Source organism: Microcaecilia unicolor, chromosome 1, assembly GCF_901765095.1.
Source record: "Microcaecilia unicolor chromosome 1, aMicUni1.1, whole genome shotgun sequence".
Taxonomy (NCBI): Eukaryota; Metazoa; Chordata; class Amphibia; order Gymnophiona; family Siphonopidae; genus Microcaecilia; species Microcaecilia unicolor.
The window spans coordinates 342,535,352-342,560,710 of NC_044031.1; the positions used below are offsets into that span (position 1 = coordinate 342,535,352).

General features: G+C 43.7%; 1 protein-coding gene across 1 annotated transcript in view; it reads right to left on the bottom strand.

Moving 5' to 3' along the window:
- Positions 1–25,359, bottom strand: part of TGM4 (transglutaminase 4) — a 172,678-nt gene that overhangs the window by 32,069 nt on the left and 115,250 nt on the right. The window contains exons 9-10 of the mRNA XM_030209285.1: positions 23,036–23,139; positions 20,566–20,817 (exon numbers count right to left, since the gene is read on the bottom strand). Of these exons, the coding sequence (XP_030065145.1) occupies positions 20,566–20,817; positions 23,036–23,139 (356 nt within the window). The remainder of the gene's footprint in view (positions 1–20,565; positions 20,818–23,035; positions 23,140–25,359) is intronic.

Below are 25,359 nucleotides of genomic sequence, written 5' to 3' on the forward strand. Positions count from 1 at the left end.
TGTGAAAGTAACTTAGTGGTACCCTCTGTTGTGCATCTAAGCCCAGCAGTTCATTGAGCTCATCCCAAGAGTCCTGGGTTAGTGCGGCTGGAGGTAAAGATTTGACATAGTGGCGAATCTGATAGTATGTGAATACATCCTGGTTTCCCAAACCATATTCATCACACAGTTCCTCAAAAGATTTGATAACTCCTTGCTCTGATACCACATAATATAAATAGTGGACCCCAGAGGAGGCCCATCTCTGAAAGGTGACCGAGGTGCTCCCTGCCGGGAACGCCAAGTTTCCCTGGATTGGTAACAGCAGGGAAACTTCCTCTGATAGTGCTTGAACACCCACCTCCCTGTGGCTCTTAATGATGAAAAAATATAAGGCCCTAAATTTGGTAATTTTTCCATGGGGGCCTGTAACCAATATGCAAAATGTAGAGAGCCAAGGATCGAAGTTTCAGTGGGGGTGCAAGAAAAAAATTCTTTGGAGCGGAACCAATCAGATATGTGTCTCAGGTTACTGGCTATAGAGAACAAGCGCAAGTCCAGTAAACCCAGCCCTCCCTTGAGACGGGAAAGCATTACTTTAGCCAAAGGCATTTGGGCCCTTCTACCCTGCCACAAGAAAAAATTAAGTTTCTTCTGCAGCTACTACTGATCCTCCCTGGCACGCCACCATATGGGTAACATTTGAAATATATATAGGTCCATTTTGGGAATAATATCATATTGTATAATGCAATGTGACCTGAGAGTGTGATTGGGAGTGCCTGCCACCCTTGCAAGACTTCAGTCGCCTGCTGCTTCAACAGTCCCACGTTTACACCATAGAGCTGGGTTAAGTCTGAAGTTATGTAAACCCCCAGGTATTTTATTTTCGACTTCTCCCACTGAAAAGGGAAATTGCCTATCCAGGTTGACCGGATTTCAGGTTGAACAGGTAGGGCAACTGATTTTTGAAAGTTTAGACAAAACCCTATGAGGAACCCAAATTCATCCAGAGCCTCCAACAACTGCTTCACCAACGGTACTGGGTGAGTGAGAGTCAACAGAATGTCATCAGCGAAAGCCAAGACTTTCACTGTCTGTGAGGGTAGGGATATCCCTACAATGCCTGGGTCTGCTAATATGGTTCTCAAGAACGGCTCTAAGCACAGAAGAAATAGTGCAGGAGAGAGGGGGCAACCCTGCCTGGTTCCCCTCTGCACTTCAAATGCAGTAGACTGGATCCCATTTATCACTATACGCGCAGAGGGGGAATGGTATAACGCTGCAATGGCCTCCATGAACCACCCCCCCAGTCCAACATATGTCAGGACTTGAAGTAGGTAGTCCCATTGTACTTTATCAAACTTCTTTTTGGCATCCAGGCTTACCAACAATAGTGGGTCTTTGATGGCTTGGCTATGCGCTATAGAAAGGAGAACTTTTCGCACATTCAAAGTGGCTTGACGGCCTCTCACAAAACCTGCCTGGTGGTCACCAACGAGTTGAGGGATATACTGCACCAGTCTATCTGCCAATACCCGCGCTAGGATTTTAATGTCGACATTCAACAAAGAAATAGGCCTGTAAGACTCTACCTGATCTTGGGGTTTTCCGGGTTTTGGAATAAGAGTTATCAGCGCTTCGTTCTCCCTGGGTGAGAAAACCCCCCGCTCTATTACCGAATTGTAGTAGGAAATTAATGGTCCCACCAGTTCATGACCTATGATTTTATAGTATTCATTTGAAAAACCGTCCGGGCCTGGCGCCGATTTCGCTGGGAGAGATTTTATAACGCGCTGTATTTCTTGAGCACCCATGGGGGAAGACAACTTCTCCCTAGCGCTCTGCTCCAAACAGGGCATACCCGCATCAACCAAGTAATCCATCAGAAAAGGACCCTGGTCCCCCTTCTTTGCAGAATAAACTTTTTAAAAAAAAGTATAAAATGTGTCCGTTATCTCTTCGGGTTTGTTGAGCTGCATCCCATTGGACAGGTAACAAAGTGGTGTGGCATTTTTGCCCTAGCTACCTGGGCCAGCAACCTATCCGATTTGTTACCAAACCGTTGAAAATACAACCGCCTTGCGAATAGGTGTCTCTTGGTTTGCTCGTGTATTAGGGAATTTAAAGCTGCTAGTGCAGCAGCCACATTCTCTCTGTTTTCCTTGGATGGATTATTTATGTGTGCTTTTTTAGCTGTTTTGTAGTCCCTTTCCAAGCATACTATGCCCGCCGCCAGTCGTTTGGCCCGTGCGCTCAGAAATGCTATTACCTCTCCCCTTAAAACTGCCTTCAAGGCCTCCTAGAATATAATAGGCGAAGTACACGATTCTGCATTAGTTTCTGTGTAAAAGGCCCATCGCGCTTTGATATGATCTACAAAGGATCTGTCTTGGAATAGGTAAGAAGGGAAACGCCAAAATCTGGCTGGCTCCTCCCCAGCACTAAACTCTAAATCTATCCCTATTACTGTATGATCAGAGATCTCAGTTGGGCCTATAAAAGTGCTACTAACTCTGAAGAACCATGAGTGTGCTATGAGAACATAGTCTATGCGTGACCATGATTGATGTACCTTAGATTGGTGAGTGTAGTCCCGAGTCGTGGGGTGTAGCAAGCGCCAGGGATCCACCAGATGGAGAGATTTACACAATGCTGGTAGGCCTCTTCCCTTGCCCACTGCTGTAAGCGTTCTGTGGGAGGACCTATCTAAGGATGGTTCCATCACTTGATTGAAATCACCCGTCCATACCCATGGTGCGTCTACGTGTTTCAGACCCAGTGCAGCAAGCGACTGAAAAAAGGCTGGGCAATAAGTGTTGGGACCATAGAGTGCGCACAGATAAAACTTTTGCCCTTGGTAATTTATATTTAAATCTTTTTTATTAAACAATAGCAAACATTAGCGCTTACAATTCTTCATAGAAATTTCAACGTAACATATCACGAACTCCGCTATAGCAGTTTACATTTTTATTTATTTATTTGTAGCATTTGTATCCCACATTTTCCCACCAATTTGCAGGCTCAATGTGGCTTACATTTGCCGTAATGGCGGTTGCCATTTCCGGGTAATAGAATACAAATGGTATTGCGTTAAGGTGCATACATATATGGTAACAAATATGGCACATAACGTTAACTGGACAGATCATGATATATATAAACACCATGTGCATACATACATGGCAAGGAAGAATAGATTATGGTGTTGCATGAAGGTTCCTGAGTAATAAATTGGATTGTAACATACATTAGGTCATCAACTATAGATTAACATTAACAGAACAGATCATAGTATATATAGACTCCATGTGCATACATACATACAGAGCTGGTGGTTGGGAGGCGGAACTAGTGCTGGGCAGACTTATACAGTCTGTACCGGGGCTAGTGGTTGGGCGGCGGGGATAGTGCTGGGCAGACTTATACGGTCTGTGCCAGAGCTGGAGGTGGGAGGCGGGACTAGTGCTGGGCAGACTTATACGGTTTGTGCCGGGGCTGGTGGTTGGGCAGCGGGGATAGTGCTGGGCAGACTTATACGGTCTGTGCCAGAGCCGGTGGTGGGAGGCAGGGATAGTGCTGGGCAGACTTATAGGGTCTGTGCCAGAGCTGGTGGTTGGGAGGCGGGGTTGGTGGTTGGGAGGCGGGGATAGGGCTGGCCAGACTTATACGGTCTGTGCACTGAAGAGGACAGTACAAATAAAAAAGTAGCACATATGAATTTATCTTCTTGGGCAGACTGGATGGACCGTGCAGGTCTTTTTCTGCCGTCATCTACTATGTTACTATGTTATGTTACATGGTAAGGAAGAATAGATTATGGTATTGCCTGAGGTTCATGAGTAATAAATTGGATTATAATATGCATTAGGTCATCGACTATAGAGAGACCTAGTTCAACTTACGGTTTAAAGTGGTCTTGTTTGATCATTAATATCAAAGAGGTTAATCAGTCATTTGGTAAGAATTCGGTTTTGCATAGATCGTGTGTAGTGTTGTTGTCTTTTATTTATCGTGAAAAGATCTGTTTTCAATAGCCTTCGGAAGCTGGTTAGATCTTGCGTTGTTTTTATGGTCTTCGGTAATGCGTTCCATAGCTTCATGCAGATGTATGAGAAACTGGTCGCGTATGTGGATTTATATTTTAGCCCTTTGCAGTTAGGATAGTGGAGATTGAGGAAGGTGCGTGATGATCTTTTTGCATTCCTAATAGGCAAGTTTATAAGGTCTGACATGTATGTCGGAGCTTCTCCGTGAACGATTTTGTGGACCACGGTACAAACTTTATTATACAATTTCCCCCCCCCCCCTTCCCCCTCCCCCTTCTCTCTTCAAGTGTTTCAATGCTAGCAGAGTGTAAGGGTCACTGAACTAACCAAGTCACAAATTCAGCAGTTGGCTCCGAGCTCTCGGGTGCAAAGAGTCTAAAAACGGGCCCCACCTTGCACAATAGTTATCGAGCTTCTGGGTGGCACTTTCTTTGACCATCAGTCTGCCCTTGGTAATTTAAATGTATCAATACCACCCTTCCTTCAGCATCTTTGTACACCATCTTTGATTGGCAGGGGATACCTTTTTTCAATAACATGATTACCCCACTCCTGCGATTTCCAGATGAAGAATAGTAGCACTCCCTAACCCACTGCTGCCGCAACTTCGCGTGTTCGCTGTCTGACAGCTTAGTTTCTTGTAGGCAGGCTATCGAGGCTCCGTGTCGATTTAGCTGTGCCAGTATTTTACAACGTTTTACTGGGGATGAGATCTCGGACATGTTCCAAGAAAGTATTCTAAGATTGGATTTACCCATCCCCCTTGGGCTCCATTGATTCCCTCACCTTACCAACTTGACCCAAGAAGGAGTTCTCTGGAAGCCCAGCCTCCCCCAGAGATACACCCATGATCATCAGAGCAAGGAGTTCCCCCCCCCCCCCCCCCAGGGCTCCATTCTACCCAAATTCCCATTTTTCCAATGCACACTTTCTCTCGTTCCAGTCCCCTCACCTACTTCCCCCCTCTCCCCCTTCCCCTCCCCCCTCCACTATTTCCCCATTCACTCGAACTGCGTCCCGCTCCCAACCGGGAAGCGTGGCGCAGGTCATTTAGATGCCATTTTAGGGACTTCTCCCCCTTATGTTAAACGTTAAACTGAAAATAGCATTCCCATAAGAACAGATTACGGGCAGTACTATGTGGCTAACCTCCAGAAAATATAAAATGCAAAATACTTAGCCAACTGTTACGTTAAGATAGTCATGTTAAATGTCCAGGTCCTTCTGCAGATCCAACCTAAGCACTAGCCTCCTCTGGGGAGCTAAAAGAGTACCATTTGTTGTTGTGCTGTATCTTCAGCGTCTCTGGGTATTGCAGCATAAAGCGCGTGTGATTTTTCACTAGCTGGGAACAGATCGTGGAGTAAGCTCTTCTTTTCAGGGACAGCGCTGCCGAGTAGTCTTGGAAGATTTGGACCGGATGGCCCTCAAACAGAACTTCTTCCGGAGTGCTTTTATATAGACGCAGGATCTGTGCCTTTTGTGAGTAGTCATGGAATTTTGCTACAACAATTCTCGGACAATCCACTACTGTACGTGCGGGTCCGATCCAGTGAGCTCTATCCAGGTGAATCGGGCCTCGTTCCCCTGCCGATGGAAAGTTTTCCAATAGCCAGGACTCTAGCTTTGTGAGTAGGGTAGATTCTTTGAGCGATTCGGGGAAGCCCACAAACCGCAGATTCTCCCGTCTTGCCCGATTCTCTAAGTCCTCGATCTTTAGTTCCTGAGCGTTAGTCAGGGCCTTCAAAGACTCCAAGGATTCAGACTGCTCTTGCAACGTGTCTTCCGCGTCAGTCACTCTGCACTCCAGTTCTCCTGTCCTGCATGTTAAATCCGCTGTGGCTTGGATCATGACCGCGATCTGCTCAGATAATTGAACAAATCTCGAGTCTAGGGCCTTCATCACCACCTCGGTGAGTTCCGGGATGAAGTCCATCGAGGGCTGCGAGGGCGTAGGGGAGGCCACCATTTTTTCCTCGCTTGGGCACGATCTATCTGGTCCCCTTCTTGGTGTTTTAGTTGACATTTGCCAGTCAGAGTTAGACACAAATTTGTCCATTCACTCCTGGGCCCCGGCAGATTCTGTGGCGTGCTTGTTTGGCTTTGCAAAATACGGGTTATGTAGCTAAAAGGGAGTCCCCTGAGCAGCTCTTTCTCCACACGTCCTCCTCTGCTCACAGCATCACGTGACCTAAACTGAAAGTCCTGATTTGAAAGTTTTTTCTAAAATTTTGCTCTCTCTATACCAAAAATCTAAGGAAGAGAGAGGCCTGTTACAAAAGTAAACTTGTAGATGAAGAAAAGCATGGCCTGAATGACTAAAGTACAGCCAACTGCATGTAAATTGAAGTTTGTGAAGAAAAATTGTTGAAAATATCAGAATCGAAAAAAGAATATAAAGGAAATAGAACACAGGTTCAACAACTGAAAAGCAAGCCACTGTGTGACAAATTCATAAAGTATATTGATGGAAAATGTGATAAATACATATTATTGCAATGACTGAAAAATAGAGTGCTTAAGGAACTGAAGGAATTATCTTAGCAGCCAAAAAACAAGCATTACAAACTAAGGTTATGAAAGCTAAGATTGAAAATTTTTCAAATGTCAGCAAATGCTCATTATGCCCATCTAATCAGTGCCTGAAGCAAAATAGCCTACACTGACTAAATACAACGCTATGATCGAGTGGCTAAATTAATCCACTGGAATCTGTACAAAAATGTGGATCATACTATTGAAAAAATTATATAAAATGAGCAGGTATTTTTTGGGACCTTAAAAATCAAATTGACAGGCACTTGGAGCACCATACTCCAGACATCTTGGTTATAGATCAGAAAAATATAAGGTGTATAGATGTGGCAATGCCCAGTGAACTGATGAAAAACAGTTGGAAAAAATAACAAAATACCATAATTTACAAATTGAAGTGGAGAGACTTTGGAGGAAAAAAATCAGTTGTAATACCAGTTGTGATTGGAACTCGGAACAATATTGATTGGACTTCTAAAATAATTGGAAAGTTTAAGATTAAAAGATACAATTTGGGGGGGGGGGGGGACAAAACAAAAAGAACTGCTCTACTTGGAACAATATATATTTTCGGCAAAAATTTGGGTGCCAAAAAAATGTGGTGCTCCGACCTTACAAGACTGGGAGACTGGGCATCCAAATGGCAGATGATGTTTAATGTGAGCAAGTGCAAAGTGATGCAAGTAGGAAAGAGGAACCCAAACTATAGCTATGTAATGCAAGGTTCCATGTTAGGAGTCACTGACCAGGAAAAGGATCTAGGAGTCATCGTTGATGATACTTTGAAACCCTCTGCTCAGTGTGCTGCAGTGGCAAAGAAAGGAAATAGAATGATAGGAAAGGAATGGAAAATAAAAACGAGGATGTTATAATGCCTTTGTATTGCTCCATGGGTGACCACACCTTGAATACTGTGTTCAATTCTGGTCACCGCATCTCAAAAAAGATATAGTGGAATTAGAAAAGGTACACAGAAGGGCAATGAAAATGATAAAGGGGATGCTAGAGAATGTGGTAAAAGCAGTTAGCAGGGTTTAACAAAGGTTTGGATAGCTTCATAGAAGAAAAGTCTATAAGCAATTATTAAATTGTCTTGGGGAAAATCCACTGCTTATTTCTAGGATAAGCAGCATAAAATGTATTGTACTGTTCCGGGATCTTGCCAGGTACTTGTGACCTGGATTGTCCACTGTTGAAAACAGGATACTGGGCTTGATGGACCTTCAGTCTGTCCCCTTATGGCAACACTTATGTACTTATGAGTTGGGTGCTATTTATAGAATACCACGTAGCACCGGGATCTGAGCCCAACTTTGGATGCAAGGATGTAAATCAACTGAAATCTGGTGTAAATCCTTGTGCATAAGATGCAGATCCCCCAAATTCTATAATATTGCATGCATTGTTACTGAATGCCCCTTCCATGGCAGTGCCCCTTTTCAGCTAGTAGCGCTTTAGAAATGTTAAGTAGTAGTAGTAGTAGTAGTAGTTGCATGCTAAAAGATTTGCTTGCTCATCTTTATAGAATAATGCTTAGCAAAATGTGTGCCCAAACTCTAATTGAAGCCAATTAACTACAAAAAAGAGAAGATACTTACCTGTAGCTGGTAGTTTCTGAGGACAGCAGACCTTATTTTTGGACTGTGTGTGCTGGGATGGCGTGGAGTGCAGTAAGTCCTGCGGCTGTGGCCGTGTCTCATCATACCTCTGGACGAGGCAGCTGTGCTCAGAGTGCAGAGGGATCTGCGTGGGCTGTTCCAGTTTTGCTGCACTGTGCCTGTGTGTCTTTTGCCCTGGGAGCCTTCGGCTCAGGCACCTCAGAGACTGTTTTGACCTGTTTGCCCTGGGAGCATTTGGCCCAGGCACCTCAGAGACTGTTTACTTTTCTTTTGTGCTATTCTTTGCCTCCAGCGAGCGGAGTGGTCTGCTCAATTCCCTACCCGCGATACGGGTCTACAAGAGACTATTTTAAGTTCCTTTTTCTTGCTTTGCTGCTGCTCATTTCCTGCATCCGAGAGTACTTGCCGCAGAGGTCCCGCAGCTTAAATGAGAGTCATGACAGAATAAACTTTATCTGACTGCCAGTGGTTTTTCGGCTTCCAGCTAAGTGCCTTCTGCTTTCTGTTGTCCCGCCGGGGCGGGCCTTTGCTTAGTCCCTAGGCCAGTGATGGCGAACCTGTGGCACGCGTGCCAGAGAGGGCACGCAGAGCCCTCTCTGTTGGCATGTGAGCCGTCGCCTCAGCCAGAGTCGCCTCCGAGTTCCAGGGTCCCCCCTCCTGAGTTCCAGAGTCGTCGTCCCTCCCTCCGAATTTTAAAAGTCATTTCTTGACTTACCTCATCGGGGACGGGTTACGGCGGCTGGCAGCAGCGCTAAAATGTGTACAGGCTCGGCCCTTCTCTCTCTCTCTGAACTCGAGCTCAGAGAGAGAGAGAAGGGCTGAGCCTGCACGCATTTTAGCACTGCTGCCGGCCGCCGTAACCCGTCCCCGATGAGGTAAGTCAAGAAATGACTTAAAATTCAGAGGGAGGGAGGGAGGGAGGAAGGGAGGGACGATGGCTCTGGAACTCGGAGGGAGGGAGGGAGGGAGAGGGAAGGGAGAGGGGAGGGGGGACCCTGTGGAACTGGGAGGGAGAGGGAGGGAGGAGGCAGAGGGAGGACCCTAGAACTGGGAGGTAGGCAGGAGGGAGGGAGGACCCTGGAACTCGGGGGGAGGGCGGGGGCCTGGAACTCGGAGGGAGGTGGAGGGGGGACGAGGGAGGGGGGAGGGGGGAATGGCACTTTGCAATAAATAATTAGATTTTGGGTTGCTGTTTCAGCACTCGGTCTCTGAAAGGTTCGCCATCACTGCCCTAGGCTGTCCTTCTGTTTGCCATTATTGTATGCCTGATGTTTTGCTTTTCTTTAGTTAGTGTTAGGATGTGCAGCTAGGCTGCTTGTTGTTCTTTCGCTGTTGTGGAGGAGTAGCCTAGTGGTTAGTGCAGTGGACTTAGATCCTGGGGAGCTGAGTTCAATTCCCACTACAGCTCCTTGTGACTCTGGGCGTCACTTAATCCCTCCATTGCCCCTGGTACAAGTACCTGAATATACTATGTAAACCACTTTGAATGTAGTTGCAAAAACCACAGAAAGGTGGTATATCATTTCCCTTCCCTTTCTCCTCTCACATTTTTCTGTGCCATTTTATTCACCCTTTTGACTTGTGTTTCTGTTGCTGCCAATAAAGCTACCTTAGTTCACCTCCATCGGCAATCCAGTCCAGTTCTTTGAGATACTCTTGACTCTATGGGGCTCTGTCTACCCAGAGGTGGTTGAGTGATCCTCACGTGGCCACCTCTGGGCCAAAGGCTCACAAATGTCACAAACTTAGGGTACATGCGGAGGACTACTCTGTTGTGATGAAAATTTGTATAAGGTGTATCCATTAATAAGGCCTGCCGCTCACTGACCCTAAAAGCTGAAGTGACAGCCACCAAGAAAATGACCTTCCAGGTCAAGTACTTCAGTTGGCAGCAATCCAGTGGCTCAAAAGGAGCTTTCATCAGCTGGGTGAGAACAAGGTTGAGGTTGCATGACACTGGCGAAGGTGTGACAGGGGGCATTGAGAAAAGCAAACCTCTCATGAAGCGAACAACTAGAGGGTGCCCAGAGATGGGCTTACCCTCTACACATTGATAAGCACTAATTGCACCAAGGTGAACCCTTATGGAGTTGGTCTTGAGACCAGACTTGGAGAGGTGTAGAAGATATTCAAGCTGGGACTTTGTAGGGCATGAAAAGGGGATCTAGGGCCTTGCCGTCACACCAGATGGAAAATCTCCTCTACTTGAAAGAGTAATACCTATTAGTGGAATCTTTCCTGGAAGCCAGCAAGACCCAGGAGACACCCTCTGGAGAGACCTAAGGAAGCAAATTCTAGGCTCTCAATATCCAGGCTGTAAGGGCCAGAGACTGAAGAATGGGATGCAGAAGAGATCCCTCGTTCTGCGTGATGATGGTCGGAAAGCACTTCAATTTCCACGGTTCTTCGGAAGATAATTCCAGAAGTAGAGGGAACCAGATCTAACAAGGCCAATAAGATGCAATCAGAATTATTTATTTTATTTATTTTATTTATTTATTTTACTGTGCTTATATCCCACAATTTCCCACCTCTGGCAGGCTCAATGTGGCTTACAACAATTGAATGCAAGGATGTAAATCAACTGAAAGCCTTCCTCACAAGAAGTATGGGAGGATATGCCTACAGAAGACTGGCCCCCCAATGAACAAGGAAGGCATCCAATGTGAGCTTGGAGCCTGGAACAAAACCGAGGGACCTTGTGATTGAGTTGAGTGGCAAAGAGATCCACTGAGGGTGGATATTCTCCTTAGAAATGCCCATGTTGAGAGACCACTCATGTGGTTGGATAACCCTCCTTAGTCTGTTGGCCAAGCTGTTGTTTTTGCCCACCAGATAAGTGGCTCAAAGGAGCATGACATGCTGGCGAGCCCAACACCGCCTCTGGCAGCCTCCTGAAACTGAGGGTGTGATCCAGTGCCCCGCTGCTTATTGGTGTAAAACATGGCAACCTGATTGTCCATTTGAATGAGTACAATTTGGTGAGACAGCCGATCTCTGAAAGACTTTAGAGCATTCCATATTGACTGAAGTTCCAGGAGATTGATTTGGAGATCTGCTTCCTGGGCGGACCAAGCACCTTGAGTGTAAAGCCCAGCTACATGAGCTCCCCAACCCAGGAGTGACACTTCTGTTGTCAGCACTTTCTGCGGCTGAGGAATTTGGAATGTAAATCCCAGTCAAATTGGATTGAATGGTCCATCACAACAGGGAACGAGCAAGCTCCGGGGACATTCAGATGACATCTTCTAGATTCCTTGTGGCTTGACACCACTGATAAGCTAGGGTCCATTGGGCAGTCCTCATATGAAGACGTGTTGGGTGTCACATAAACTGTGGAAGCCATGTGGCCTAACAACCTCAACATCTGCTGAGCTGTGAGCTGCTGAGAAGTTTGAACCCGAGAAGCCAGTGTGACTAGAGGGTCTGCCCTCAGCACCAGGAGGAAGGCTCGAACCTTCTGTTTATCAGGCGGGGCTCCAAGGAATTCCAATTTCTGGGCAGGGCATAGATAGGACTTGAGGTAGTTTAAAACAAACCCTAGTAGCTCGAGCACCCGAATAGTCCTCTGAATGGACTCCTGAGCACCGTCCTCCAACGTGCTCTTCACCAGCCAATCATCGAGATAAGGGAACAAATGGACACCCAGTCTGTGTAGCAACACTTCAACTATCACTAGACATTTGGTAAACACCCTGGGAGATGACACGAGGCCAAAGGGCAACACGTGGTAATGGTAGTGCTGTGTCCCCAGCCGAAATCGGAGATACTTCCAATGGGTTGGAAGTATTGGGATGTGTGTGTATGCATACTTCAAGTGCAGAGAGTATAGCCAATCGTTTTCCTGAATCATGGGGAGAAGGGTGCCCAGGGAAACCATCCTGAACTTTTCTCTGACCAGGAATTTGCTCAGGGCCCTTAAGGCTAGGATGAGACACATCCCCCTGTCTTTCTTTTGCACAAGGAAGTACCTGGAATAGAATCTCTGCCCTTCCTCCCCTGGTGGAATGGGCTTGACCACATAGGCCTTCAGAAGGACTGAGATGTTGCTCTACAAGTACCTGCTCGTGCTGAGAGCTAAAGTAATAAACTCTCAGTGGGCAATTTGGAGGTTTTTGATGCCAATTAAGGGTGTATCCAAGACAGACTATTTGGAGAACCCACCAGTTGGAAGTTATAAGGGGCCACTTTCATGGAAGAGCCTCCTCCCGACAGGCAAGTCAACTGGGATAGACACTTTGACAGCGGCTATGCTCTGCTGGAGCCAGTCAAAAGCTCATCCCCTACTTTGACTGGGGAGCAGCATGCTGTTAACGGGAATAAGCGTGCTGGGGCTGAGCCTGAGCAGGAAGGTGAGAGGAGGTGGTGTACATATGCTTCTGAGAGTAGTAGGCACCCCTTCTCGACTTTGCAAGAGATGGTCTGATTGCACTGGGTACAGTACTTAAAAGCCCACAAGAAGGGGCAAGGCACCAGAGAAAAACCAGGGAGAATGCAAACAATCAAGGCCTACAAATGTGGAAAAAGAAAGGAAACTTACAGTGCGGGAAAAGAAAACTAAAACAATAAGGGAAGGAAAATAAGGGTACCCATAAGCAGGCACAAAAAAAAACATGCAAAAATTGACCGAGCTGTGAAGAGCAGGACAAAAGGTCAACCACCCCTCACCGTGGTAGAAAAACAACTGCAGTAACCGCACTCTTGTGACGAGTGGAAAGGCACTTGTGCATGTGCAGTGAAGCATGGCTTGAGCTCCACAAAGCTCTTAAAATCTTGTTACAAGTGCTGGACCAGGCAACATGGGATCACGTTACCCATCAATGAGGATAGGCCTGCTTGTCCTCTGAAAATTAGTTGTTAGCATCCAATAATTGCTAGTTATCAACTCGTTACTCAATTAAATAGCTTACGCAAATTGGGTGCACGCCCATAGTTGCATGCGCAATTCTGAGCTCCATTTATAGAATCTGATGCTTTGCGTCAATACCTCTATGATTCTTAGGTGATTATTTTTCTTCTGTTCAAATCAGTCAGTGCTGGCAGTGATGTGCCACACAGGACTGTCCCAAGGGCTGTGCAGGTGGTCAGTGGCGTAGCCAGACTGCCAGTTTTGGGTGAGCCTGAGACCAAAGTGGGTGGGCACAACATTTTCTCTGCCCTGCCCCACTCCCACCTCAAAATATATATACTTTAGCTAATAAGGATCCCCAAGCTCTGTCAGCTGAAGACTTTCTCTGAAGGTGGCCAGAACGCTCTTTTACCAAGCATGGCAGGCAGCAGCAATGACCCAAAGCCACCGATGCCTGTACCCCACACATGCTTAGTTGTCGATGGTTCAAGGATGCTGTTGCCAACTGCAGAGCTTGGCAGAAGAGAGTTCTGGCTGTCTTTGGAGGATGTCCTTAGCTGGGGATCCTCACCAGCTATACAGCAAGGGTTAGGACTGGTGTTACACCTCTTGAGCCCAGATCAGAAAATAAAGGAGGGCCCCCCTCCTCGATTCCCTCTCCTCTCTGCCTCCACTCCGATTTCCCACCTGCCATTACTATCACACCAACAGACCCTCACCAAATACAGACAGAAACAAAAAAAAGGCAAAGATCTGCCACAGAAATGGCAAATCAAAAGAAAAAAAGCAGATCAAAAAAGACAAAAAAATAGAACAGGAGGGTAACAGAAGAAGTGGTTTATTACAAGTTACCCGACGTGGCCACGTTTCGCCCTCAGGCTGCGTCAGGGGTAAAAAAACTACAAAATAAAAATACATAATGAGTAAAACATAAACTTCACCATTGTATATTTGATAATAAAACATATCTAAAAACACTATCATATCATATAAAATAAAAACAGATCAAATCTAAAAACATAATACAATAAAATATAATATCAAATCAATATCAGTTAAAAACATTCAAATTAAATATGCATACAATAAAATAAAATAATAATTTTAATACAAGACATGATATCAACACAAAATATAATAATATCAACACTAAATGTATATCAATAGAACTACATCGGACAGATAGGTGGAGATATACAACACTAAAATAACTGAATGACCATCAAGCTCATTTTCAAAGCACTTAGCCTCCCAAAGTTCCATAGAAAACTATGGAACTTAGCCTCCCAAAGTGCTTTGAAAATATGCCCCCATATATACTAAATATCACCTACCTAATAGGGGTAAAAAGCAAAGTGAACCCCTAAAAGTAGTCATACAACCACCTAAAAAATACAAATTAAAATAAATAAATAAAATCTCACAATGCTTGGCCTCAATTGCCGTCTTTTATGCACATTCAATGATCTAAAAATATTGAAATTAATATTCACTTTGTTAAAAAGTGAGAATCAGTGCATAAGTACATAAGTACATAAGTAGTGCCATACTGGGAAAGACCAAAGGTCCATCTAGCCCAGCATCCTGTCACCGACAGTGGCCAATCCAGGTCAAGGGCACCTGGCACGCTCCCCAAACGTAAAAACATTCCAGACAAGTTATACCTAAAAATGCGGAATTTTTCCAAGTCCATTTAATAGCGGTCTATGGACTTGTCCTTTAGGAATCTATCTAACCCCTTTTTAAACTCCGTCAAGCTAACCGCCCGTACCACGTTCTCCGGCAACGAATTCCAGAGTCTAATTACACGTTGGGTGAAGAAAAATTTTCTCCGATTCGTTTTAAATTTACCACACTGTAGCTTCAACTCATGCCCTCTAGTCCTAGTATTTTTGGATAGCGTGAACAGTCGCTTCACATCCACCCGATCCATTCCACTCATTATTTTATACACTTCTATCATATCTCCCCTCAGCCGTCTCTTCTCCAAGCTAAAAAGCCCTAGCCTTCTCAGCCTCTCTTCATAGGAAAGTCGTCCCATCCCCACTATCATTTTCGTCGCCCTTCGCTGTACCTTTTCCAATTCTACTATATCTTTTTTGAGATACGGAGACCAGTACTGAACACAATACTCCAGGTGCGGTCGCACCATGGAGCGATACAATGGCATTATAACATCCGCACACCTGGACTCCATACCCTTCCTAATAACACCCAACATTCTATTCGCTTTCCTAGCCGCAGCAGCACACTGAGCAGAAGGTTTCAGCGTATCATCGACGACGACACCCAGATCCCTTTCTTGATCCGTAACTCCTAACGCGGAACCTTGCAAGACGTAGCTATAATTCGGGTTCCTCTTACCCACATGCATCACTTTGCACTTGTCAACATTGAACTTCATCTGCCACTTGCACGCCCAATCTCCCAGTCTCGCAAGGTCCTCCTGTAATCGTTCACATTCCTCCTGCGACTTGACGACCCTGAATAATTTTGTGTCATCGGCGAATTTAATTACCTCACTAGTTATTCCCATCTCTAGGTCATTTATAAATACATTAAAAAGCAACGGACCCAGCACAGACCCCTGCGGGACCCCACTAACTACCCTCCTCCACCGAGAATACTGGCCATGTTCTAATAAATAGCAACTCAAATCAATAGAAATTGATACAAAGTACCTAAAAACATCATACTGTTCTATGACAATCACATGTATCCTGATGATGATATCATTCAAAAGAACTCCACAGTGGCCATGAAAAAAACTGATTACAACTCACAGGCAATCCAGCACTCATTGCTGTTTGAATGTACAAATATCAATTGAAATTGTGCTGTTGCAATGCACCAAACGTACTTACCCTGATACTTGTCTGATTAGAAAAAACTTTGTAATGGATGTCGCAATACTGATTCAGAGGCGCTCAGCCAATCTCACAGGCAATCCAGTGCTATTTAAATGGGTGGATATCCATATATAAACCCTAATGATTTTATCATTAGAAAGAATTTAGCAATCCCACTCAGCACAACTGGCATGTAATGCAGTGCTCTTTACTGATACTTGAATAGGTAGATATACAATCATCTGTTTCAATCATAACTGTGGCAACATCCTAAACCCCCTCTAAGTATTGAAGCTAACAGCACTAAACTGATCAGATTACACAAACTTCAATAAAACAGACATGGAGCAACAAGCAACTGGCTTAGAAAAAATAACTGACTTAGAATTTGCCCTGACAAAACATATTTAAAGCAAGCCAAACTGTTTAAACAATACACACCACCTTCTAAATTCCATATGGAGTATCTTATATCTTACCTTACATAAGTGCTTCCCAAGCTTACTCAGCAAACTTCAGGATACATGTGATTGTCATAGAACAGTATGATGTTTTTAGGTACTTTGTATCAATTTCTATTGATTTGAGTTGCTATTTATTAGAACATGGAAACCCACTGATTCTCACTTTTTAACAAAGTGAATATTAATTTCAATATTTTTAGATCATTGAATGTGCATAAAAGACGGCAATTGAGGCCAAGCATTGTGAGATTTTATTTATTTATTTTATTTTGTATTTTTTAGGTGGTTGTATGACTACTTTTAGGGGTTCTCTTTGCTTTTTACCCCTATTAGGTAGGTGATATTTAGTATATAGTGTCATTCAGTTATTTTAGTGTTGTATATCTCCACCTATCTGTCCGATGTAGTTCTATTGATATACATTTAGTGTTGATATTATTATATTTTGTGTTGATATCATGTCTTGTATTAAAATTATTATTTTATTTTATTGTATGCATATTTAATTTGAATGTTTTTAACTGATATTGATTTGATATTATATTTTATTGTATTATGTTTTTAGATTTGATCTGTTTTTATTTTATATGATGTGATAGTGTTTTTAGATATGTTTTATTATCAAATATACAATGGTGAAGTTTATGTTTTACTCATTATGTATTTTTATTTTGTAGTTTTTTTACCCCTGACGCAGCCTGAGGGTGAAACGTGGCCACGTCAGGTAACTTGTAATAAACCACTTCTTCTGTTACCCTCCTGTTCTATTTTTTTGTCTTTTTTGATCTGCTTTTTTTCTTTTGATTTGCCTCACCAAAAACAGAACAAGGGATCACAAATTAGAAATAAAAATTTTTAGACAAGACTTGAATGGGAACCCCACAAGTTAAACTTGGCATTAATGCAACACTGGAGACATAAAATAGAAATGCATTTCCTTTTCTACTGAACACAGTACAAAGACATTTGCTAGGCACATTTCCAAAAGCTAACACATTCCATTTAAAACATTCAAAATAAAATGCTTTGTTTCTACCTTTGTTGTCTGGACATTTTATTTTTCCATCTTGCTGGTTCCAATTTCTCTTCTGTTTTCCTGCAGTCCATGGTTTTTCACCTCTCTCCTGTCTTTTCCCTCACTATACCTGCCTCTGACATATTGATCATTCCTTTTTAGCTCTTTTCTGCCTCTCTCTCTCACTCTTCTTCTCCTCCTTTTTCTTTTCAACTACCTATCAAATTTCCATCTTCTTCTTTCACCCACTAGCTCTTCCATTCCCCATCTCACTCCTTCCCCAGCCCTACCTTCCCTTTCATCTTTAATCTACTACCCATTACCATATTTCTACCCTCTGTAATCACTATCCTCTCATTCATTTCCTTGCCACCCCCTCCTGGCCTCTTCCACAGGGTTCTACCATTCTCATCATCTTCCTCCATCCGCCCTTCTAGCCCAGCATCTGATCCCTCTTCCTCCCCTCCCCTCCCCACCCAACCCTCATAGCCTGACATTTCTATGTCCCTTCTATCTTCCTTCCTGCCCCCATAGTCCAGCATTTTTCTCTTTTTCTCCCCTCTCCACCTCCTATGTACCTCTCCCTCCCTCTCATCCACCCCCATGTCCAACATCTCCCCCTCTCATCCCCACTGTCCACCATCTCTCTCTCCCCCTCCCTTGTGTTCTGGGTCCAACATCTCTCTCCCCCTCCCATGCAGCATCTCTTTCCTCCCCTCTACCATCATGTCCAACATGTCTCCCTCCCCTCCACCCTTTGTCTAACATTTATCCCTTTCCTCCACCCCTATGTCCAACATTTCTCCCTCCCTCCTCATGTACCATTTCTCCCTCTCGCCTTCCCTATATTCAACATTTCTCCCTTTCTCACCACCTATCCCCTCTCCATGCAGCATGTCTCCCTCCCTGAAGAACTTCTGCTTCAGCGTCTTCCACTGCTCGGTCCCTGCAGCATTCTTTTTTTCGCCCATCGCCGGCAGCGCTGCGATTCACATCCGGCCCTCTCTGATGCACTTCCTGTTTATGTAGGGCCAGATGGATGCGGCAGGGGGGAGCGGAGCTGCCTGTGTGAATCGCAGCGCTGCAGGGGATAGGTGGTGAGAAAGGGAGAAATGTTGAATATAGGGGAGGAGACGAGGGAGAAATGGTACATGAGGAGGGAGGGAGAAATGTTGGATATAGAGGTGGAGGAAAGGGACAAATGTTAGACAAAGGGTGGAGGGGGGGAGACATTTTGGGCATGATGGTAGAGGGGAGGAAAGAGATGCTGCATGGGAGGGGGAGAGAGATGTTGGACCCAGAACACAAGGGAGGGGGAGAGAGAGATGGTGGACAGTGGGAATGAGAGGGGGAAATGTTGGACATGGGGGTGGATGAGAAGAAGGGAGAGGTACATAGGAGGAGAAGAATTTCAGGCGGCGGGGAGGAGAAGAATTTCAGGCAGGCAACGCTCCCGGACGGCCGGACCCGCAGGAGAAAAGGCAGCAAGGGATGTTGTTGGGTTGGAGCTAGTTAGGGTGGGCAGGCCTGGAGCAAAAGTGGCTGGGCCTCGGCCCATCCAGGCCCACCTGTGGCTACACCCCTGCGGTACCGCCGCACAGGAATAAGGGAGGTGGGTGCGCAAAAATTGCTCCCTGTCCATTGTCTCCCCTGCAGTGACCTGCAGCACAGTGTGCAGAGCGAGTATGCTAGATGGCATGTCACACAGGATGCAAATCCAGCTCTGGATGCTCCTAGTGCCACACATGAGGATATAAGAATATTAATAGCAATAATAAGAGTAATTTATTAATGCATAAACCACCTTTGAAAACAATTACATCAAAACATCAAAAGGAAACTATGCACAAAAAATGATGTGACTGTTCAAAGATCACTAAACATCCAGTATCCTCTGTATATTTTACAAGACAGTTCTTGAAGCCATGTACCCAAGCAAATAGGCATTTGTTTGGGTAACGTGGCTGACTAAATCTCATCTCCTAAAATGCAATTGAAATTTGGCAGGTTTACACTTTTTATTTTTGTCCATATACTTTTAAGCTACAGGGAAAGGAGGCATTTGGGGGCAGGGTGGGGATGGGGCCAGAGGTGTAAAACAGTGTACATATATTCCGGATTCAGTACAAATTATTGTTACTAGTGTTTAAAGTAGTAACTAATATGCTAAATAGGAACAGAAAAACAGTCTTCCACAAACTCAAACTAGAGTAACAAAAACAGCAGAGATGACAGAAGATGCCATAAAGCGCTATAGGTGCTAAAAAGTCCTTTATTATAATGAAGCTAGATTCATTATAATTAATAAAGAACTTTTTAGCATCTATAGCGCTTTTTGACGTCTTCTGTCACCTCCGCTGTTTTTGTAACTAATGCTGTACCATTTGTCATCTCTGCTAGCCTGCACTTGTATCAGCCAGTAAGATCTTTGATACCTGTTGCATCTAATTTATTTGATGTGCCTTCCTTTCGGATAGTGCATTTGCAGCAATACAGACTCAATTCTTTATATTATGGGACCTATGTTGTGGAATAAGCTACCCCCAACAATGAGAATGCTTAAATCTTTGAATCAGTGGAAAAGAATGCTAAAGACTCATCTGTTTCAGTGTGCTTTTACAGACTGTTTAAATATTTAATGAGAATGAAGAATATGCCATCTTGTTTCAGCTACATTGGTCATGAGATACTCAGAACTGTAATAGAAGGGAGTAGATGTTGTTTTATGTGTGAATTTATATGGTTATTTTATGTAATCAATGATTTTGTATGTTATTGTACACCGCCTAGAATGGTAGATTGTGTGGTATAGAAATGTATAAAATATAATAAATAAAATATTCCGTTTTCAAATATACATGTACTAATCTCCTTCCTGTTGCAGCCTCTGGAAATATCAGCTGCACAGTACATTAATGCCTCTAACGCACACACTTTGCACTTATTTTGTTTTAAAAGAAAAACTACACATGTAATTCTTCTTTGAAAATGCCAGTAAATGTGATAAAAGTCACCTGCATAGTTTGCAACAAGCCTGTGCACCAACCTATGCTGGAGCCAGCAGAACAATACATCCTACTTGCCAGTCCTGCTGCTTAATGACATGCAGAAGGCGGTGATGTTAATTTGGTCGTTTGAACAGCGGGCAAGAATGAAAATAGTATTTGTACTAATAAGTATCAGATACAGGCTCAGTGACTCACCTTCCTCAAACTTGTACTGGCAGGTGATATCTTCTCTCGTGTTCATTCCGACTGTTTTGGTGCTGATGCATTTCCCGATGCATGATTTCTCTTCTTTCACTAGCACCACTTTTTCCTGCCCCTGCTCAGTCTTCACTAACCAGTAGATTCGATCAGCATTTACCTCAGCAAATATAAACTTGGAGTCGTGGGGCAGATGAACATGCCCCGTCTTGATAGCTTTCAGAGGCGAAGGTCCACACTGAAAAATACCTGCAATGGCCGAGCAGTTGGTATTATTTTCACTTGCCCACATTTCCAATACAGTAGTTTGATTGTGGGGGTAATTGTAGAAATGGTTGTCTTTCATAAAACTATGTGACCATGGAACTTCCATCAGTGCAAGAAATTGCTCGATTTAAGAAAGACCTAAAGCCTATTTGTTTACTCAAGCATATGGATTATCATATGAATGATACTGTTTTGTTTTATAGTACTGGATAAATTTGTATTAGTTAGTAATCATGTATTATGTTGTTTTATTATTATTTACTGTTTATTGATTTGAATTTTATTACGAATGTCTTTTGTTCCTCACTTAAATTGCTTGAGATATAGTGGGTTAGAAATATTATTATGATGATTATTATTATATGAACATAAAAAAGTATGGAAAGTAAATGCCTATTTTTATGTGATCTGCATGTAGTCATTATCAAGGTGAGGGGGCAGCTTAGGTAGAAAAGAGGTGGAGACATTTACACCCTCTACTGTACATCAGCATGTGAATGCTATTGGAGCTGGTCTGGGAGCCTATTTTATAAAGGCACATAGGCAACTGTTAGGATACTCTTGACCTCATCACTTTCGTTTATTCAAAGCAGACACCAATGGATCAATCTCAACTCCGTGGTTGGCATTTCATTTAAACACTCTCTGGATAGTGGTGCTGAATATGAGCATAGGCTGTTGACCCTTAACCACATCTCCCCCAAGTTATCTATTTAATGGCGATCTTCGCACCACTATCTGGATAACTCTCTGGACAATGTAGGACAGCAATTTATTCTGTATTAAGTTGTCCAGATACTAGTGTTTAATATTGCTGATATTCAAATAATTTCTCTCTCCACTCTTGCTCCATCCCAGTCTGCAATGCCTTGGTCTTCACTCCCAGTCCTTGACGGCAGCCAATGGGCCAGGTTTTCAGGATACCCCTAATGAATATGCATAAGAGATATCTGCATACAATTAAATTAGAAGTCATGCTATTCTCTCATGCATATTCATTAGGGATATCCTGAAAACCTGGCCCGTGGGCAGCCCTCGAGGACTGGGAATGACGACCAAGGTTGTATTGATTTTCAGCGGCACTATGCTTTTGAATATTGGTTTGAAACTCTATTGGACTCCCTTAATAGCAGGATCCTTCCATATTCCAACCTGTAAAGGAACAATAATATTATTTAGCAATGATGATGGGAAAACTGGCTCCATGCTCTATCGAAGGAGCTGTTACATTTTTAATGCTGAATTTTTTTAACTTTCACATTAATTTTTTAAATTTTACTTCAGGAGTAATAACGTGATGCATGGGTATACAGTAGCTACAACTGTATGCTAAATGAGAAGTAAAAAATTGTACTAAGATGGGAGTAAAGTTAACTTTACTTCCATTGCAACATTAAATTTAACTAACACCTCTAACCATGCATCGGAGGCTCTCTGGGATAGTTGAAGAAGGAAGTCTATGCTTCAGAACCTCCAAGGCACCCCAATTCCTGGTACCTACTAATATACCTCTCTGACATCTCAACTCACTAAGGTCTCCCTATTCCCTCAACCAGCAATGCATCCTATTAATGTATCAGTCCCCTAATCCCAACCCCAGCCCCTGCCAATATCCCCAATGACTGTCTACTGATTTCCATTAATTGAGCCAAAAGTGTGCTTACTTAAGAACTTACAGGTTTAAAGAAACTTAGCTGCAGTTCAGTTACTAGAATCGTTAAACAATTAACTCAGCAGCAGCTATGTTTACTCAATAAATAGTTTAAACTCGTGGTTCCCAAATCTGTCCTGTGGGAACCTCCAGTCAGTCAGGTTTCAAGATATCTACAATGAATATTCATGAGATTTGCAAACAGTGGAGGACAAGTTTGGGAACCACTGGTCTAGACTAACCACAGTTGCTGCTAAGGAAATTGACTATGGCTGTGGTACAACGTTTATGAAGGGAGGGATAGAATGGATACATTAGTGATCTGAAGTACATTGAGGGGTGTTTTACTAGTTTGGTACGTATTAGGGGTGGAAAGGCACATTGGACTAGTATAAAGATGTTCACAGTAGTGCTGCTTGCATTGTACCTATTTTATTTTTCATACAGATGTAAAAATAGGGTTAGCAATCCATCACCTTTCACATGCATGTTATCGCTAACCACCCAGATGTTGCAAGTGTCTATGTTTCTGCATACTGCGTGTCTTACCTTGACTTTGTTCCTGTGGTGTGGCATCAATTGCTTGCCAACCATCGAAACCAGAGGGCAAATCTGGTCTTTTCATCCATACATCGTTCCAAACATGGAAATTCCTGAATAGATTTTATAGCACCCAGAAAAAAAAAAGTTGATTTTCAAGTAAAGGACCTAACAGATTCCATTGTGCATTGATCTATCCCACTGGTTCTCAACCCAGACCTTAGGCCATACCCAACTGTTCAGGTTTTCAGGATATCCATAAGGAATATGCATGAGGTAGATTTGCTTGCACTGCCACCTTGGTATCCAAATCTCTCATGCATATTCATTGTGGATATCCTGAAAACCTGACTGACTGGCTGGCTGTGTCCTGAGGGCTGTGCCGAGACGTACCGATGTATCCTAAGGGCAATCATCACTCAACTCACTGCTCCAGCTTATAATTGAAATTCAAATTACATGGACCAGACTTTGATAGAAAAAAAACCTTTTGATCCACGATATCCCCCTGTGTACAGAAAAACTTGCATGTCTTACAGTGGTCAATGGAATATTTAGTACAATTATGTCAAAAGCTGAATCTGTTTCATTCACAGATTTTGAAAGAGATCATTCAGTTATAGAATAATGACAAAATGTCATCTTGTGGCATTACAAAGCTTTTGGGAGGTGTGTTTTATGAACTATGTGACTGTAAATGTCCTTGAAAAGAATCTGGCATCCACGTCTTTGCTGTATCTCTTCCTACTGTGGACTATCTAATCCTAATATGTAATTTTTCTTTAAAATCAAGCATGGTACCGGAAGATTGGAGGGTGGCCTATGTAACGCCAATTTTTAAAAAGAGTTCCAGAGGTGATCCGGGCAATCATACACCAGTGAGCCTGATGTTAGTGCCAGGCAATATGGTAGAGACTATAATAAAGAACAAAATTACAGAGCATATACATATGCATGGATTAATGAGACGTGGAGGGGCATTTTCGATATGACGTCTAAGTATGACTTTGGATGTATTTGCTCAAAACATCCAGAATCCGAATAGCACATATTGCCATTTTCACAACAGCAAAACATCTATCTTTTTTTATTTTTAATGGCCACTTGCTAGATGTTTTTGCGCTCTGTGTGTTTATCTTTTTGATCTATTTAAAAAAAAAGTCCAAGTGAAAAACACACAAAATCAAGCCATTGGGATGTAGGAGGAGCTAAAATTCTTACTAGAATGGCCACACAGACATCCCGGCAGAGCAGTGGGGCACTGTTGCTCCCTTATATTGTATGGGGAGCCCTTCAAAACCCACCAAAGACCCAGGGCTGCCGAGAGACACAGGCGGGCCAGGGGCAGGACTGGACCATCGTGTATGCTCCCTCCCCCCACCTGGGCTGCCGCTGCTGTGCTCCCACTCTCCCATACTCGGGCCACCACCACTCCCCGCATCTTTCTGTCTACTCTCATGCTCTGTCCTTTCCTGTGCTGCTCCTGTCCATGCCAGGACCTGGATGACTTTATTAACGCGATATCACATTAATGCAATCATGCAGGTCCTGGACAGCGTGCAAGAGCAGGAGAGGACAGACCCGGAAGCAGGCAGGAAGAAGCTTGCCGGCGACAAGCCCAGGGAATTTTGCTCCCCCTGCCCTCTCCCCTCGGCGGCCCTGCAAAAACCTATTGCACCCAACTGTACACCACTACAATAGCCCTTAAGGCTGCAGGTATCACCTACATGTGGGTATAGTACGTTTTTTGGGAGGGATTTGGAGGGCTCATACTTTCCACCACAAGTGTAACAGGTATAGTGAGATATAGGCCTGGGTCCGCTTCTCTACAGTGCACTGCACCGACCACTAGGCTACGCCAGGAACCTGCTTGCTGCTCTAATAGGAATGGCTGTAACATCTGAGGCTGCCATAGAGGCTGGTATGTACTGTTTTTTAACATTTTGTGGGGTGGGAAGTGGTCAGTGACCACTGGGAGAGTAAGAAAGAGTCATTCCTTTATTCCTCCAGTGGTTATCTGGTCATTTAGGGCACTTTTTGAGGAGCTTAGTCAATATTAAAACAGGTCTAGCTCAAAATGTCTTGGTTCTAGTCCTGGACGTTTTCATTTTGTTCCATTATGACTGAAAAACGTCCCACCTTTAACACGCCCCAAAACACTCCCTTGAGATTTGGATGCTCTGCAGACAAACTGCATAGAAAAATGCCTGGAAAATAGGTTTCAAAAATACCAATGTGGCCGTTTTGGTGAGAAAAACGTCAACATGCTGCTTTATGCCACTTTTTAGATGGTTTTCTCTTTCAAAAATGAACCTCAAAGCCAACATGGATTT